Here is a 14,653-nt window from a genome sequence, read left to right as displayed (position 1 = left end):
AAATAGCAATGGGCTTGGAAAGCAAACACTTGTTTATTTGATGGACTTCACACTGTCCAGACCCTGTTGCCTAGAATCCATCTAAATATTCACCTAAATTCATCTAAATATGCATTTATCTTAGGCCTAGGATAAAAGTGAGTGTCACACAACTCTTCTTCAAAATACTGAGGGAGGATTTCCTTTGGTTTTGCCCTTTCACTTAACTTGTCTTACTGCCAGTTATTTATTTTCTGCTGGGCATAATACCTCCCCATTGTGCTTCTCTCTACTTCTAGAGGAGGTGGAGGGGACACCATGCAACAACTGGGGGGACATAGATGTGGCTCTTCCATCAAGTCAAAAAGCAAGGTCCACCTTTATCTCCTTAGCCCAGTGTGACTGGTGCAAGTGGATGGCTTGTGTGCTCAGTCCTGTGCCCCCCACTGTCATTCCTGGCTTCTCCTAGACACAGAACACAAAAAAAAACCATACCAAAAAAAAGCAATCCAAAACCAACCCACAACTGCAAAAGACCCTGCTCATTGACTCTGAAAAACAATTTATTTTTCACAGACTTTTTTGTATGCTTCCAGCTTTTGTTTGAAGTGCTTCTAGCAGGAGAGATTTCACTGTTCCCCCTGGGAGACTACACCCCTTCCCCAAGAAGCCTCTTTCACATGTCTGCCCATGCTTGCACCACTATCTGGGCCTAGAACTAGTGGAGCAAAGAATTTTTTCCCCACAGAGTTTACATAATAGTGCAATAAAGTTGCAAAAGCTGTGTAGCTGTGTGCTCCACAGAGTTCCTGCCACTGGGCAGGAATCCATGTGATGCCAACCTGTGTATTGCTTGCAATAGATGAGTTCTAATTTTAATAAAGTATATTACAACAGTTTCACCAAAGTGCAAAACCACCCAGACCAGGCAATGTAATTGCAAACTTCATGGGAGACATCAGCAAATAAGTAAAGAAAATCTTTACTTAAACTACTGACACCAAGACTAAATCCAGTGGGTTTCTCTCCCCCTGAATACAGCAGACTGGTTACACACATCTATGTTGGTGATGTTTCCTCTCTCTTCTTAAAAGATTGGCAGCCAGACTATTTTAGACATTGTAAAAAACAAAACAAAACAAAACAAAAACCTGCTTTCATTTCCCTCTTCCTTAACCCAGCTTGAAGGAAGAGTAATTTCATAGTGACTCCTAACTGGCTATCAGGCAATTATTTTACTATTTCAAGAAAGTGTGCCACCTTCCCTCACCCAAGGACAGGCAAAGCTGTGCAGCTGCCTGTCTCCTGGTGCTGCCTCTGTGGTGAGCTCCGAGTGAAAAGCTTTACTTGTCCCCATGGAAGCTGCGAGGGGAGGAACTTCCTTCCAGGCTCTGGTGATGATCTGGAGGTCTCTTTGACACAGAGCCAAAAAAGGGCTGGCAGCATGTCTGAATGCACAAGGTCTCCCCAAAGTCTTCCACCCCAACAGCTGACAGAAAGTCATTGACTGCTGCTTCCTTCCAGGTCTGGCAGATCGTGCAGGGCGAGGGTGCAGCTTTCAGGTGCTGCTTCTGATCAACCAACATGCTCATGCACCATGCAACTGGTGACAAACGTCCATACCATAGAGTGAAACAGGTACTTGTGAGCCGAAATCACGTACAAAGTCATACATATGTATAATCATTCACCATGCCAAGGTGCCTTTAGCAACATCTCACAACATGGTTATATAAATAAGAGAAATCTCTGAGAATGCATCAATCCTTTGGAAATCTTTCCTCAAAATGTTTTTGTGTTTGTTTTTTGGTTTTGTTATTTGCAGATCAAAAGCCATTGTTTATCTCAACTTCCAAAGAACAAGACAAAATTCATAGCAGATGTGTCTCTAAAGACTTGAATAGCTGGGTGGCAGCATATTTTTTGTGTTGCTGTTCCTTCAGATAAACATGGTGTGAAATACTGCCATTGGGTTTTGTGGGCAACAAGGCATGACAGGAAGACACCATTATTTTATTCAAACGTTCAGCGCTCAGAAGTCAAACGTCTGGAGGAAAGATGCCTGGAGGAAAGATGCCATGCCCCTGGGGAGCTGTAATTCTCCCTCTGCGGTCACTCCTAAGGGTAGGGGGTTGACATTCTACACAGAAACAGAGAGAGGTGCCTACAGGCCAAGTGACAGAAGCAGCGTGCCTTGCTTCATCCTCGGGGCTACAGCAGTTCATACCATGACTTGGGATGTCCGCTGGTCCCTGGTGGGATTACACATCCTCAGGCTGTGCAAGTAAAAAACCTGATTTCTAATCCAGGCTTTATGAGCTTGCCAAAGCTGCTTTTAATCAGAAGAAAACAAAACAAAGCAAACCAACCTAACAAACCCCAGAATTATGCCTTGTAGACGCTGCCTTTCACGCCGCGCACTGGTAGCACTCATTTATTTATTTTATTTCCTCAGATAAAAAGTTCACAGTTTCATCAGTGGTTTTAACCACTAACATTAACTCTCAGCCCTGACACTGGGCAACAGAGGAAAGACAGAAAAAGAGCAGCAAGCAGATGACTGCTAATTATCCTTTCACTGACAAAGTTTAAATATAGCTGTCTGTGTTTGAACACAAGAAGGCCTGCAATTAGGACACATTCAACTGCAAATGCACCACAACCCTTTCTTTATGGTGCTTGTAGATGGTACAAAACAATACCTCAACACCAATTCTACTTGGTGCCTGCAATTTTCTCCAGTACTGTGTATATTAGTCACAGATGTATCTTAAAGCTGTGATTCTCTCCCCCAAAACCAGAAAAAGCAAACACACATGCTCCAGAGTGGGAGCTTTGCTCAACGTGCTCTTTGGGGTCTGGTTCTATGAAACATTGAACATCCTTATTCTCTCAAGAAGGCATTTGATAGCAAATGATAACCAAAGTGGCAGTGGTTACACTGCCCTGTAAAGATGGATGGGGTGCCTCAGAGTAATCCCGTGTTAGAGGATTAGATCCTTAGTTTCCCGCGCCACGGAAATTCTGCCACTTCTCTGCTGCCTTTGTTCCTGTTCCTGTTTCCTAAGTTAGAAGGAAAAAGTCTCCCCATATCAAATTTTCATAGGATGAAAATTTCTAAACCCCTTAGACTATTTTTTTAAGTGACAAATTGCCATTTTCAATTTTTGACAAATATTTCTTCTGACTAAAATCAGGATTGTTTCTACAAAAAAGTGTTCATTTTTACAAAACTCTTATTTCATTGGGATACATCTATATTTAAAGAAACTGCAAATAACCTAATAACTTTAAATAATACAGGGATCATGCCAGAGTTCAGCCTTTTCTTGATCCTCACCACTGTGCCAAGCTTTGTCTTAAAAAGGCTCTGAAGGCTTTCTCCATTCCTAGCATTTTGCAATCCTTTTATTTTTTTAATTATTTAAAGACTTTTTTCCCCCTTCCCAATGAATTCCTAAAACTGAATTAATCTCTGCTTGTCCTGTCCAAACTCTGACCTTTATCTCCCTGTGACAGTCAGAAAATAAACTGTTTGCTGGTTCCTCATCCACTCACATCTCAGTGCATCATCAGACTTGAAGGGGCAGGACACAACCGAAACAAATTCCCATCCAGACCTAGACAAGAGGATCATGGAACATGGTATGTAGGCTGTCAGCACAATATATATAACATGTATTGGAAGCTGTGGAGAATATAGAAAAGAGATTAGGAAGGAAGAGAGGAGGGAAAGAGTGGGGAGAAGGTGAAAGGAAGTAAGAGATGAGTGCCTTTTATTTCCAGTGTAGTTTGGATAGGAACGACTTGGGCAAAGGTGGCAAAAATGAGCTACTGACTGATGCATCCAGCTAACAGGAATAGCATGTGGTACAGTGCAGCTGGCCAGATTCCCCAAGTGGGAGCCAACCAAATTTGTGTGTGAGGCTGAAGTTGAAGGGGCAGACAAATTAACTGCTTGTCACAGGAGCCTGCTCTCCCCAAACAAGTTATTCCTCTCGATACTGTATATTGTGCCAATGTTAAACAATGTGAGGAGAGCTGTAAAATACGTCTCATTAAAAATAACCATCAAAGGCCACATTTTCTGAAAAATAAGACATTTGGTAGAAAACATGGCTGTTATTTCAAATAGAAGCCGTTTACACACAGTATTTTAGCGTGTGAAGAGTCACCACGTGTCCACCTCTGGTAGAAGGCTTCCTCCTCCACATTTCCCCCCCAGCCCCACCACAGTTCAACCCTCCATTTCTCTGAATGTAGAAAAGCTGTTTTAACGACAACATAATAATTGGGAAGGGCAATCCAGAATGTGCCAGAAACACAGAAGAAGCGATAGAGATGAGAGGAGGCAAGAAAGTGTCTTACCACCAAAGCATGCCACAGTTTAAGCTGCTCTTTAGCTCCACTTCATTATAAAGTCCTCTACCTGAGAGTAGGGCAGACACAACACGTAGTGGCTTCTCTTAGAATTTATACAGCACGCTAAAAGTCCAGTTCTGCATCAAAACCCCATGATGGGGAACAAGTTTTCTGAGCTCACCACCGAGTGCTGACTGTCTGCAAACTCTGCTTGTGTTTCAGGAACATCATAGTTTTTTCCACGTGAATGAAAAGCTTGAGCATCCCTTGTTGTGGATTTTAAGACTGATACTTCCACAGGTGAAGTGAAAATTGATTGAACTCAGAACATCAAAGTCAGGATTTTCTGTTTACTTCTAGATATTTTTCCTTATGTGCCACTTGGTTTGTACCTAAGAAAACCTAACTCTGGCATCTGTTAAAAATAGCAACAGGCTACCTAAAATGCTAGCAGAAAATAAAGACAAAAAAAAAAAAACAGAAGAAAAGATTACCACTGAAGGTATCTGGGTCTTATTCTAAAACATATTCAGTGAGTGCCACTAAAAATTCAGAAGCAAAACCAATACTAGTGTTACTGAAAACAGAAATCCTACAAGATTTCTGGCACTGAACGGATTCTGATTTCAAAAAGTAAAAATACGTAAAAATGTAAATTCTCCACCAATCTTTAAAAAACCTGCCAACTATACCCAGCCCCTTGATCTTAAATAGCACCTGCTTTTTCATGAAGTAGTGGTAAAAAAGAGCAGGAGGCAGGGGAGTGTGGAAGAAGGGTCAATGATTTATGCTAACAGTGGATTTGACTGATGAAATGTTTAGGTTTTAAAACTAAAACAAACGCTTTTTTGGAACAAGTTGTTTACATTAAGCAAGAGAAGGAATAAAAAGTCTTCTTCAGCTACTCTTTAGAACACTCCTTCGGGCTTCATACTCAACGTGCAGTCTGATATTAAATGGTTACTTGCTAGAAGCCACACACCAGCAGGAAATGCTAAATGCCAAAGGGTCTTGAGAAGCTAAAGCACACACAGTAGCAAAACGCTGAACAGATCGCACAGTCAGCTACTAATCAGCTGCTGCAAAATGCATATGAAATCCTCTCTGCAAATGTTTGCAGTACACTTTCTGTTTAGCCAACTACAAAGATTATTACTACTTTTGTTTTTTAAGCCTGAGCCCAAGTCTGAATATTGGATTGTAAAGTTGTTGTCCCAAAAACTGGGTCATGTGTAAGTAACACATGTCATGTGTTAGTAACACATAGTGTGCACAGTTAGTATTTGTAAACTATAGCACTCCCCGTGTTCCCCCTTTCACATTTCATCAGGCTGGGCTAATACCCAGAACCTACCCCACTTACTTTGCAGGAGTTGGTGTGGAATAATTTCTTACAGGCCAGTAAAAACCAGGCAGACTCTTATTTCCTATGCATTACGACATAAACTCATGTTAGAAATGGCTGACTATATCCTGGCACTCACTTCTTTCCTGCACGCCCATCTCATCTTTCAAACCAAACCAGCTTTCAGGCAAACTTAGACCGTATCAGTGTACACAGTACAAAATGTTATATGATTCCTGCATTTTTTTTCCTCCACACCCTTATGTAACTACAAGTTACATGTAAGGATGACTGGAATAACATTTAACATTGTGGGATGATGGTCCAAGTGTGTTTCCAGTTTGTTACAGAGAAGTAGATGCTTCCATTCTACATGTCAAATTTCATGTGGTTATGCTTCCTGAGAGTTCAAATTTTCAAACTGATGGAAAAATTTTACTACAGACAGTAATTTTACTACAGTTAGGGACAGGATACACTAACTCTTGGAAACATCAGTTGTGTTGAGTTTAGTTTCTAAACCCACAGCGATGATTTGTCCCAACTTCTACTATAGTATTCTACCCCAAATTATCTGCCTTAGGCTTCTTGCAAAGTTCTGTACTTCGATTTATGTTGCAGACAAATCCTGTTTGATACAAAGGGCAATCATGTTTCCCATAACTCACATGTTTTCATATAATGTACCGAACCCAGCTGCTTTAGCTATGAATGTTCTTCCACATCATGAGGCTGCTCTCCCCTCACCTCCATCTAATGACTGAAAAACTCCACCTTCTTTGACTGCTGTCTCAAAGCACATCTGATGCCTTCTTCACAACCACTGAACTCAACTCCCGTAGATTTGGGTAGGACCCCTGCTTGGTGTATATGGAAATCAGATCCAAGAAACTGGAATCTGTCACCATTTTGGGAAACATGAATAGAGATAGAGAGGGAAATACAGGTATTGAACCTCAACAGTTACCTACGTACCAACACAAAATTTACCATTTCCCCTAGGTTCCATGCTCCCAGATAACGAAGTAATTGTCTGGAGTAAGTGCATTTTGGGTTTCACTCTTTTTAGATCTAAAATACCTTCAGCTGTAAATTTTTTTTCCTTTGTATCACCCAGAAAATTTGTCCCTTTAAGAAAGAATCAGACATTTGTCAAGTTTGCTAAGTGGACCGCTCTGATCATGAAAAGCTCAGGTAAGTTCAAAAAAATCATCGACTTTCTTCCTATCCAAAACCAGTCACTCTGGTGCTCTGATCACTACACGAAAGCTTCCCTAACTCTTTGATGAAGTGGGTGATTTTAAGCCATCCTTTCACTCACCTTATTCTGGGATCAGCAGCAGACGGCATTGTAGCTGTTACTCATTATCATTTTGAAAAAAATTAACCTTTGAAAGACCACTTTGCTAGTCAAAAAGCCCCAAAATAACCCTGGGATGTACAAGTATTGAGGCAGGGCTGTAAACTGCACTCAGCCTTTCACTCTCTGATGCAAGCCAGCATCTGGGCTGTAGCCTGATGTACTGATGAATAGCTGACTGAGTTCTCAGGGTAGTGTTATTTTGTCTGTTAGCAGAAAGACATGGAAAAAAAGCATGAAAGGAATGGAAACATGTGTGAGGAGCTCACCTCTGTACCTGAAAGGTATGTTCTTAGCAGTGGCACAAATTATCTAAAACTTCTACTTCTTGCTAAAGAGCAAGAACTCGAGAGGAACTGCAAAAATATGACAGTGTCAATCCTGGAGTGGAGAAATGGGTGTTTTTTTGACTTCTGGTCTGAGCAACACAGTTCCCTTTTCACCAAGATGTGCCTCACCACAAACCTCACCACCTTCAGAACAAAATGCAAGGCTGTACAGCAAAACCCACAACACTAACAAGAGAGCAAACTGAAAACAGTTTGCTAGGTGGACATGTAGATAGATAACGGGCACTGCAGTAGCTGAGGTTGCTGCCTGAGGGCTGTCGCAAACAGAGCCGCCGGCGCCGCTTCGCAACCGGAGTGCAAAGGCGGCTGAAACAGCAGCATCCCCCCTCTACGCTGCACCCCAGGGCTCACCACTCGCACCAAGAGCTGCCCTCAGCCCCAGAGCCATCAAAGCTAGGTTGCAGAGCAGCTCTGGGGAAGCATTTGAACAGGGACTTTGTTTCAGATGCAGTTCAGTCCCTACTGATGCTGGCCAAACCAAGAAACTCTGCTTTATTGATCCACCTCTGAGACTGGTGTAAATCTAGTCCCTAAAAGTGGAAGTCTGCTCAAAGGGATGTCATTCAAGCAGCATTCTTCAAGTGCCTGTTTTCTGAAAACAAATTTTCGGAGAATATGTTTTCCTTCACCAATCTCCCTGAGAAGCTCTGGCAAGGCAGTCAGCTGTCAGGTGGGGCATACCACGATGTTGAAGTGATGTACAGGCTATACCTGCCACAGAGGCTCTGAACTGCACTGCCATTACACTTTTTCAGGGTTTAAATCAAATTCTAGATCATGCCACCCTTACTTGTGATGAGGATCACCTTACTCCTCCCGGGGCCTTACTAGAAGTAAAGAAAAAGTTGGAAGGTAAAGGCCTGATACAGTGACAAGTGAGGTGACAGCCCAGAGAGGGAAGTTCAGTAATCTCTCACTAACCCTAAAAGAAAATAACTGCTTTGAGAAGAAAAAAATTGGAAACATAACGTTGTCACTAGCTGGACCACAGCTGCTGAAATAAGATGCTGCAGAGCGGTACCAGGAAGTCGCTATGTTCAGCATATAGTAACAGCAGAGGAAGGAGTGGGGGTAAGAAAGCACAGTCAGCATAGACACGGGGAGAGGAGGGGACCACCCCGCTCTGCTACCAAGATACATGCAGTTCTGATCTAGAACAACAGACAGATGCGTTTTATGAGCCACAGCCAAGCTGCTTTTAGAAAGGCTATTATACTTCCCCTTAGCCTGGAGGGTCTCTACCAATACTGCCTCTTAACAGATCCCGCCCTGAGAGTGGCAGATCAGGAGGTGGTAAAATAAGTGACAGGGCGGACTGTCTGTAGGGGATTGACCCCTCACTGATGGAGTGCAAGGAGACAATACCCTCTTCTCAGCACGGCTGGCATCAAGATCTAGAAAGCGAAGGCAAATATGCAACAGAAACTGCAACTAGTGACTTCAACAGTTGCCAGTGAATCACTCCAGGAACATGGCAGCAAGCAAACATTTTGTAGGTTATTTAAAATGCAAATTGTTCTTTTCTAAATGGAGGAGCTGGAGCACAGGTAACATCTGATGTAAATGAGTGACCTACTTTAAACTAGTTGAATGGTACAACTAGAGAAAGAGTAGAAGCCAAAACAATAAGGCGGCTCATATTGTTTCCCCAAGTGCTTCACCTTTCTGTCCCTATTATAGTTGTTCTCCAGGTTATCAGGGGAAGGAAAAAGCAGGCTATTTTAATGGCATCTCAGTATAAAAACAATTCTCTAACCACCACATTAAAAATTAAGCAGCTTTGCATCTTTAATGCATACTTTCCTTTTTAAAGAGGGAATCAACAGTTGTGTGACAGCATGTAAGTGTTTTTGTTGTGCCCAATGAGCAGCTGGAAAAAAAATACAGGAAGCAGCATTGGAGAAATACAGAATGAAAGAAAAGAAATTTAAAAAAAATAAAACCTCTTGTCACTTGCTGGCAGGAAGCACATCCTCAAAATTGAAAAATCAAGTAGGGCAACAGGGAGGCCTAAATTTTGTGTGTAAGAAATTACAAATAACAATAAATCTTAGAAAACACCATCATTTTACCTCCACTTGATTTTCCAGTCTCTTCTAATGAATGCAGCTCATTGTTAGTAGTCTTTGTAGTTAAGCCAACAACCAACATAGTCTAATGGTGACATAGGCAACCTTGTCAACCTCTGTGCGATCACTCTGCATCCAGGTTAAGGCATTTTCTGTACACATCAGGTCACAGGGCATTGTTCATGCAGCACTCTTCCAGATGGTGCTGAAATACACCTTACACCTAAAAGTAGCCCTTTCTGATTTGGAAAAAAACACTGGAACCTCCTCCCCGTCCCAAATGTCCTTCCATGTACTTTTTAAGTAGCCACAGAAAATGGTAGAACAGAAAAACCAGCAGAAAATGGCGCATAGTCAGTTTTTCTTGCAGCTTCTGGCCCCACAAGCTGAATCTACTTGTGTCTGTGCGACTAAGCCAGCTTTGAGTCCCCCTCTCCTCATCAGGCAGGCAGAGCTGTGTGTTTGAACCTCCCTGAACAAACAGTCTGGTTCATCTTAACACTCCCTGAGGAGCAAACATAAGAAGACATTATGGTCCATCGCAGACCCAACCATACACTCTGCTGTCCTACTTATGCCTCAGCACTGAGGAGGTCCCTCAGTATACTTTGGAGCTTCCCTGATGGAATTGCAGTTCATGGCTGCCTCTGTGCAGTAGAGTGTGCAAGTGCATCTGAAATACCTACACTGCCAGGGAGGTAGGTGCCTACACTCTTGTTTCAGTCAACAGAGCAGCGCTGGTTTGCAACCAGATAAGCACACGTATTCCAAATCTGCTCAGCAGTATGGAGACCAAAATGTCATTTCCCTTAATACCCAGCCTCAGGAAACAGCCTGAGTAAGGAATAGCTGATCTGAGTATTTATTTATTTTACTTTGTCCACTTTCAAATATCTGCACTGTAAACTCAGGCCCTCACTTTGCCTCATGTTACGTATCAAAGCTATCCCGAGCCCTGCGGGAAGGCTACTCCATGCCAAAGGGCCAGTTTCCACCCAAATCATCCCCTGTCAATTTCCGTGGATAGCTCCCAAAGGTGGGATACTGACTCACAGGGGCTTTTGCCTCACCTGGCAACATAAAACCCGAAGGCGATGGAAATGCACAAGGTAAAATCCTAACACAACGTGTGAAGCGGTTGGATGAGGAGTTTTGATGGCCCCATAATAGACCCTGAAGCCTTCCTGAGGCTTTTCTGCCCTTGCAGTCAGAGGTGCTTAACAAATGAGTGGGTACCCAGGGCTTTACTGGGGTTCATTTAAAGCTGAAAACACGGGTATGAACGCTCAGGAACTTGGCGCACATCATCATCTTCTTCATTTACTGGGGTTCACTTCAACCTGCAAGCGTCGGTGTGAAAAGCTGGGAACCTGACGAACATCATCTCGAGGAGTAGCTCAAGCACCCCATAAAACAGGGACTCCCACTTTGTCCCCCGAGAGAAGACAGTCCCAGGGAGGGCAGGGCAGGGTGTGAAGGAGGATGTCTTTTCCCAAATTCCCCACTTTCAGCTCGGCTCGGAGGGAGCTCGGACACAAGGACCCTTCCCTCCCTCCCCCTTACCTGAGCCACCCACGTTGGACCGGAGCAGGCAGGTTCTCCGGAAGGCGGAGAAGGAGGAGATATCGCTTTGGGAGCGGCCGCGGGGACCGGGCAAGGACCAGGAGGGCAGCGGTGCCGCCCCGGTGCTCCCCAACCTCTCAGCCATCGCCGCCGGGGAGCCGAGAGGGGCAGGGAGGAGAGGCGAGGAGGGAGAGAACCGGCGAGGGAGGGGAAAGGGAAAGTTTGCAGAGGAAGAGCCGCCCCTCGACTCCGACCGCCCCGCCGGAGCGGGGCCGTCCCACCGGGACGGCGACGGGGATTTTGGGTCTGGCGGAACCCAAGTTTTGTGTTTGCACAAGAGCAAAGCAAGGGGCGCGAGGGTGGGGGGTGAGTGAGGGGAGACGGGAGTGGGGTGTGTGCAGATGCAATAAAGGAGGTTCCCCCGCGTCCCCTCCCTCCTTGCATCTGTACACACATCCCACTTCCCCGCCCCCCCCGGTCCCCCCCCCCTCCCCCCCCTCGTGTGTCTTCGGGCTCCAACTCCCGTCATTTCCAACTCTCAGAAAAAGAAAATAAAACATAATAAAAAAGAGCATCAGTTTAAAAAGAGCCGGGCGACCGAGCCGCCATCACTTCTGTTTTCTGTAACAGGGCGCCCTCCCTCCGCCCCCGTCCCGTCCCCCGCGAAGCCGGGAGGTTGCACAAGGCATCGCACCCCTGCACCCGAGCGGCGAGGGCGATGAGTCAAATCTCCTGCTCTCCCCCTCCTCCATCACCCGCCCGCCCCGACCCCCTCCCCCCCCCCTCCCCCCCCCCTCCCCCCCCCCCCCCCAGCGGCTTTCTTCAGCCTTGGGTTGCAGGCAAGAGGCTTTTCACAACTAGTTTTATGCCCGTGTGACTCAACGCTTTGGGAGGAAGACACTCCTGCCTTTCAGATCAGAAGCAGGAGTCACACCAAGTTTAGCAAAAGCAAAATCAAGCCCTGTGGCTTCATTTTCTGGTGTTTGCTTTACAGATAGGATTTCAGAATACAATTCGCTTTAAAAAGGCTTTTTAATGAGCTCACTGCTTTTTTAGAGGCAAGTTGTTTTATTAAATCCTCATTGCCCTGAAGCCACTGACACAATGGCAAAGCCAGGGCTTCACCCTGCGTTTTTAACGCATCCAGTGCCACATCATCTAGCTACAAAACACTAAAGTCCCATTCAGGCTGCATGAAAACATTATAGCAAGTACCACTCCCTGGCTCCGAATCAAACACTCTCAAGTCTGAAACACATCCATGTGAAATTCCATTACTGGCCTCTGGTTCCCACCAAGCAACCAAGTGCCCTCCTCTCGATGCCAAGCCCCGTGCAGCTTCCCAGGAGCAGTGGTTTTGTGGTTGTCTCAGCAGTCATACGTCCCAGGCATCCTTTGCCCAAGCAATCGATCCAGCACATGAGTCTCATATGTCAGCCATTAGTCAGGTCAAAAGGTCTTTTCTGCTCGGCATCTCCCAGGGAACTGCCTTCCTTATTTCCTCTCCCTCTTCACTCTGCTGACAGACCAACCTGCTCTTTCCCTAGCTGCGGAGAGTTTTCCCAGCGGGACCGTGCTGCAGCGAGAGGCAGGGCCTTCTCCTGGCGGGGCACAGCAGGGAGCTTCCATGCCTACCGACCCTCCTGCGAGGGCAGCTCCCGTGTCAGCAGGCAGGCAGGCTGCACCCGGGCTCTCCCAGCTTCCCGCAGTCGCAGACACTGCCCTTGCGTTACCCACCTAGTCTTACAGTGAGCTATTTTTAATATTTACCCTGTGCAGCTTGCACCGTTGCAGATGCTACACAGAGGACCTTTTCCCTCACTGGAGATTTCCGTAGTTGTGCTTGTGTGGGCTGCTGACATTTACTGAACCTGTTTATTATGCCTTAATCAGAAGTGTACTACTCATGGCTGCCATTTACTGAACTTTTTTTTCTTTTAATTTAAGGATGTGGTCGAGTTCATTATTGAAATGCACAGTTCCTGCTCACGAAAGCTGATGGCAGGTCCTGCATGGCATGGTTGATGGGTCCTGGGTCAGACCCCCGAGCCCCCTGAGCTTTTCTAAAATAATTTTTCCTTCAAAGCATTTTGAGCTACAGGGCAGTTGTAACTCTTGTGTGCTGCACAGAGTAAGCTTCAGAGAGTCTATTTAAAAATTCCCACACTAAGGAGCTGCTCGGTGTCTGCAATCCTTTGGTGTGATCAAAAGGAAAAGGAGAACACGAAGAAATCCAAAGATAAACTAGAGAAGATACCATAGAGAGAGGTCAAAGGTGTTTAAGGATTCCTTTTGAGAAGAAAAGTGACATCTAAAGGCGTGAAGGTAAAAGAAGACATGGAGAAACTAGGTCAACACTGAATGTAGAGGAGATAAGAGGCTCCTATTGTGATATCAAAGTGCTTTTGTAAATCAGAGCAATGTGAAGAGTCAGTCAGAAAGAATGATACCATGGAAGTCACAATGGTTTTTATCAGCCTGTAACTTAATATGATCATCAAGAAGTATAAATGAAAGTATTAAAAATTATGTACTTCCCATTTTCACAGCCCTTTAGATATTTTTGGATGAAAGGTAAAGCTGTGGTCAATGGCTCCGGAAACTGAAGTTCGGTTTCCATAGAACAGCAGTAAAATATACGTCCTTCCCAGGTGGAGATTAATTCAGTTGCCTGCTCATACATTTTCAACTGTTCTGATGAGACTGGCAAAAAAAAAAAAAAATCATTCATGGTGAAGATTTTGCAAAATTAGTGTTTTCTGGTGAGACCAAATTTCACAAAGGCTGTCTGTCTGTGGCTGCTAGGCTCTGATGCAGAAGTACACAATTCAGGCAGACATCCAGAAAGACAGGAAAAGCACCAGCATGGGCTACAAAGATGCTGGGAGATTCATCTTTTAAAGTATGTGTCTGCCAACTGTGAACCACATGCAAAGTGTCACCTACTGAAGAGAGGCAGCTTCAGCCCAGGCTTCCTCCAAAGCCATTCTAATAGCCAAGGAAATCTTTCCTGGAGAGGCTTTGGGGCACCTCTCTACCCTGGAAATCATCATGTACAAGTGGGCTGGAAGGAGCTGCAGGGCAATAAATGTGACATCCTGTCCTTCTCAGGAAGAGAAGGGATGCTGAGTCTGTGGTTGGACGCAGGTGAGAAGGGCGAAACCAGCAGCTCACCAAGGTCACCTCTGAAGCAGACCCCAGCTACAGATCCAAGACTCAGCCCTGGATCGGGCAGCAGATCCACCAGGGCCCGGCAGACAGCTTTCAGGGAAGCGCTGAAGAAGGGCCGGTGCCTTCTCCAGTGAGGAACCCCGCAGGGCGAAGCAAGCTCGGGCTGTGGCGGCCAGGCCCCGAGGCGGCCAGAGGAGGGGAGGAGCACGGCGCGATGTCGGCCAAGGAATTCGTATACCTCCTTTTCTTCAAACCCCGAAACCCAGGAGACAATTTGTGATCGAGCAGCCACATAAAACAACATCGATGGGGACGAGACCCACAGCAGCTGTGGAAGGACGAAGCGCTGCCGGGGCACGGCGGGGCTGAGTGTTGGGAGGGGCTGAGCCGGAGCCCTTCACCTGCAGGCGGAAGAGTCAGGCTACGCTGCGGCCGGAGGGCGGCGGGCTGGGGC

General features: G+C 45.4%; 1 protein-coding gene across 1 annotated transcript in view; it reads right to left on the bottom strand.

Moving 5' to 3' along the window:
* Positions 1-11,173, bottom strand: part of PHACTR2 (phosphatase and actin regulator 2) — a gene marked incomplete at its 5' end in the record, with an annotated part of 140,842 nt that extends 129,669 nt beyond the window's left edge. Inside the window, one exon of the mRNA XM_084262404.1 lies at positions 11,029-11,173. Within this exon, the coding sequence (XP_084118530.1) occupies positions 11,029-11,173 (145 nt within the window). The remainder of the gene's footprint in view (positions 1-11,028) is intronic.
* Between the last annotated feature and the right edge of the window lie 3,480 nt (positions 11,174-14,653).

This window comes from Gallinula chloropus (genome assembly GCF_964237585.1).
Source record: "Gallinula chloropus genome assembly, chromosome: 3".
Classification (NCBI taxonomy): Eukaryota; Metazoa; Chordata; class Aves; order Gruiformes; family Rallidae; genus Gallinula; species Gallinula chloropus.
This window is presented reverse-complemented; position numbering and strand designations above follow the sequence as displayed.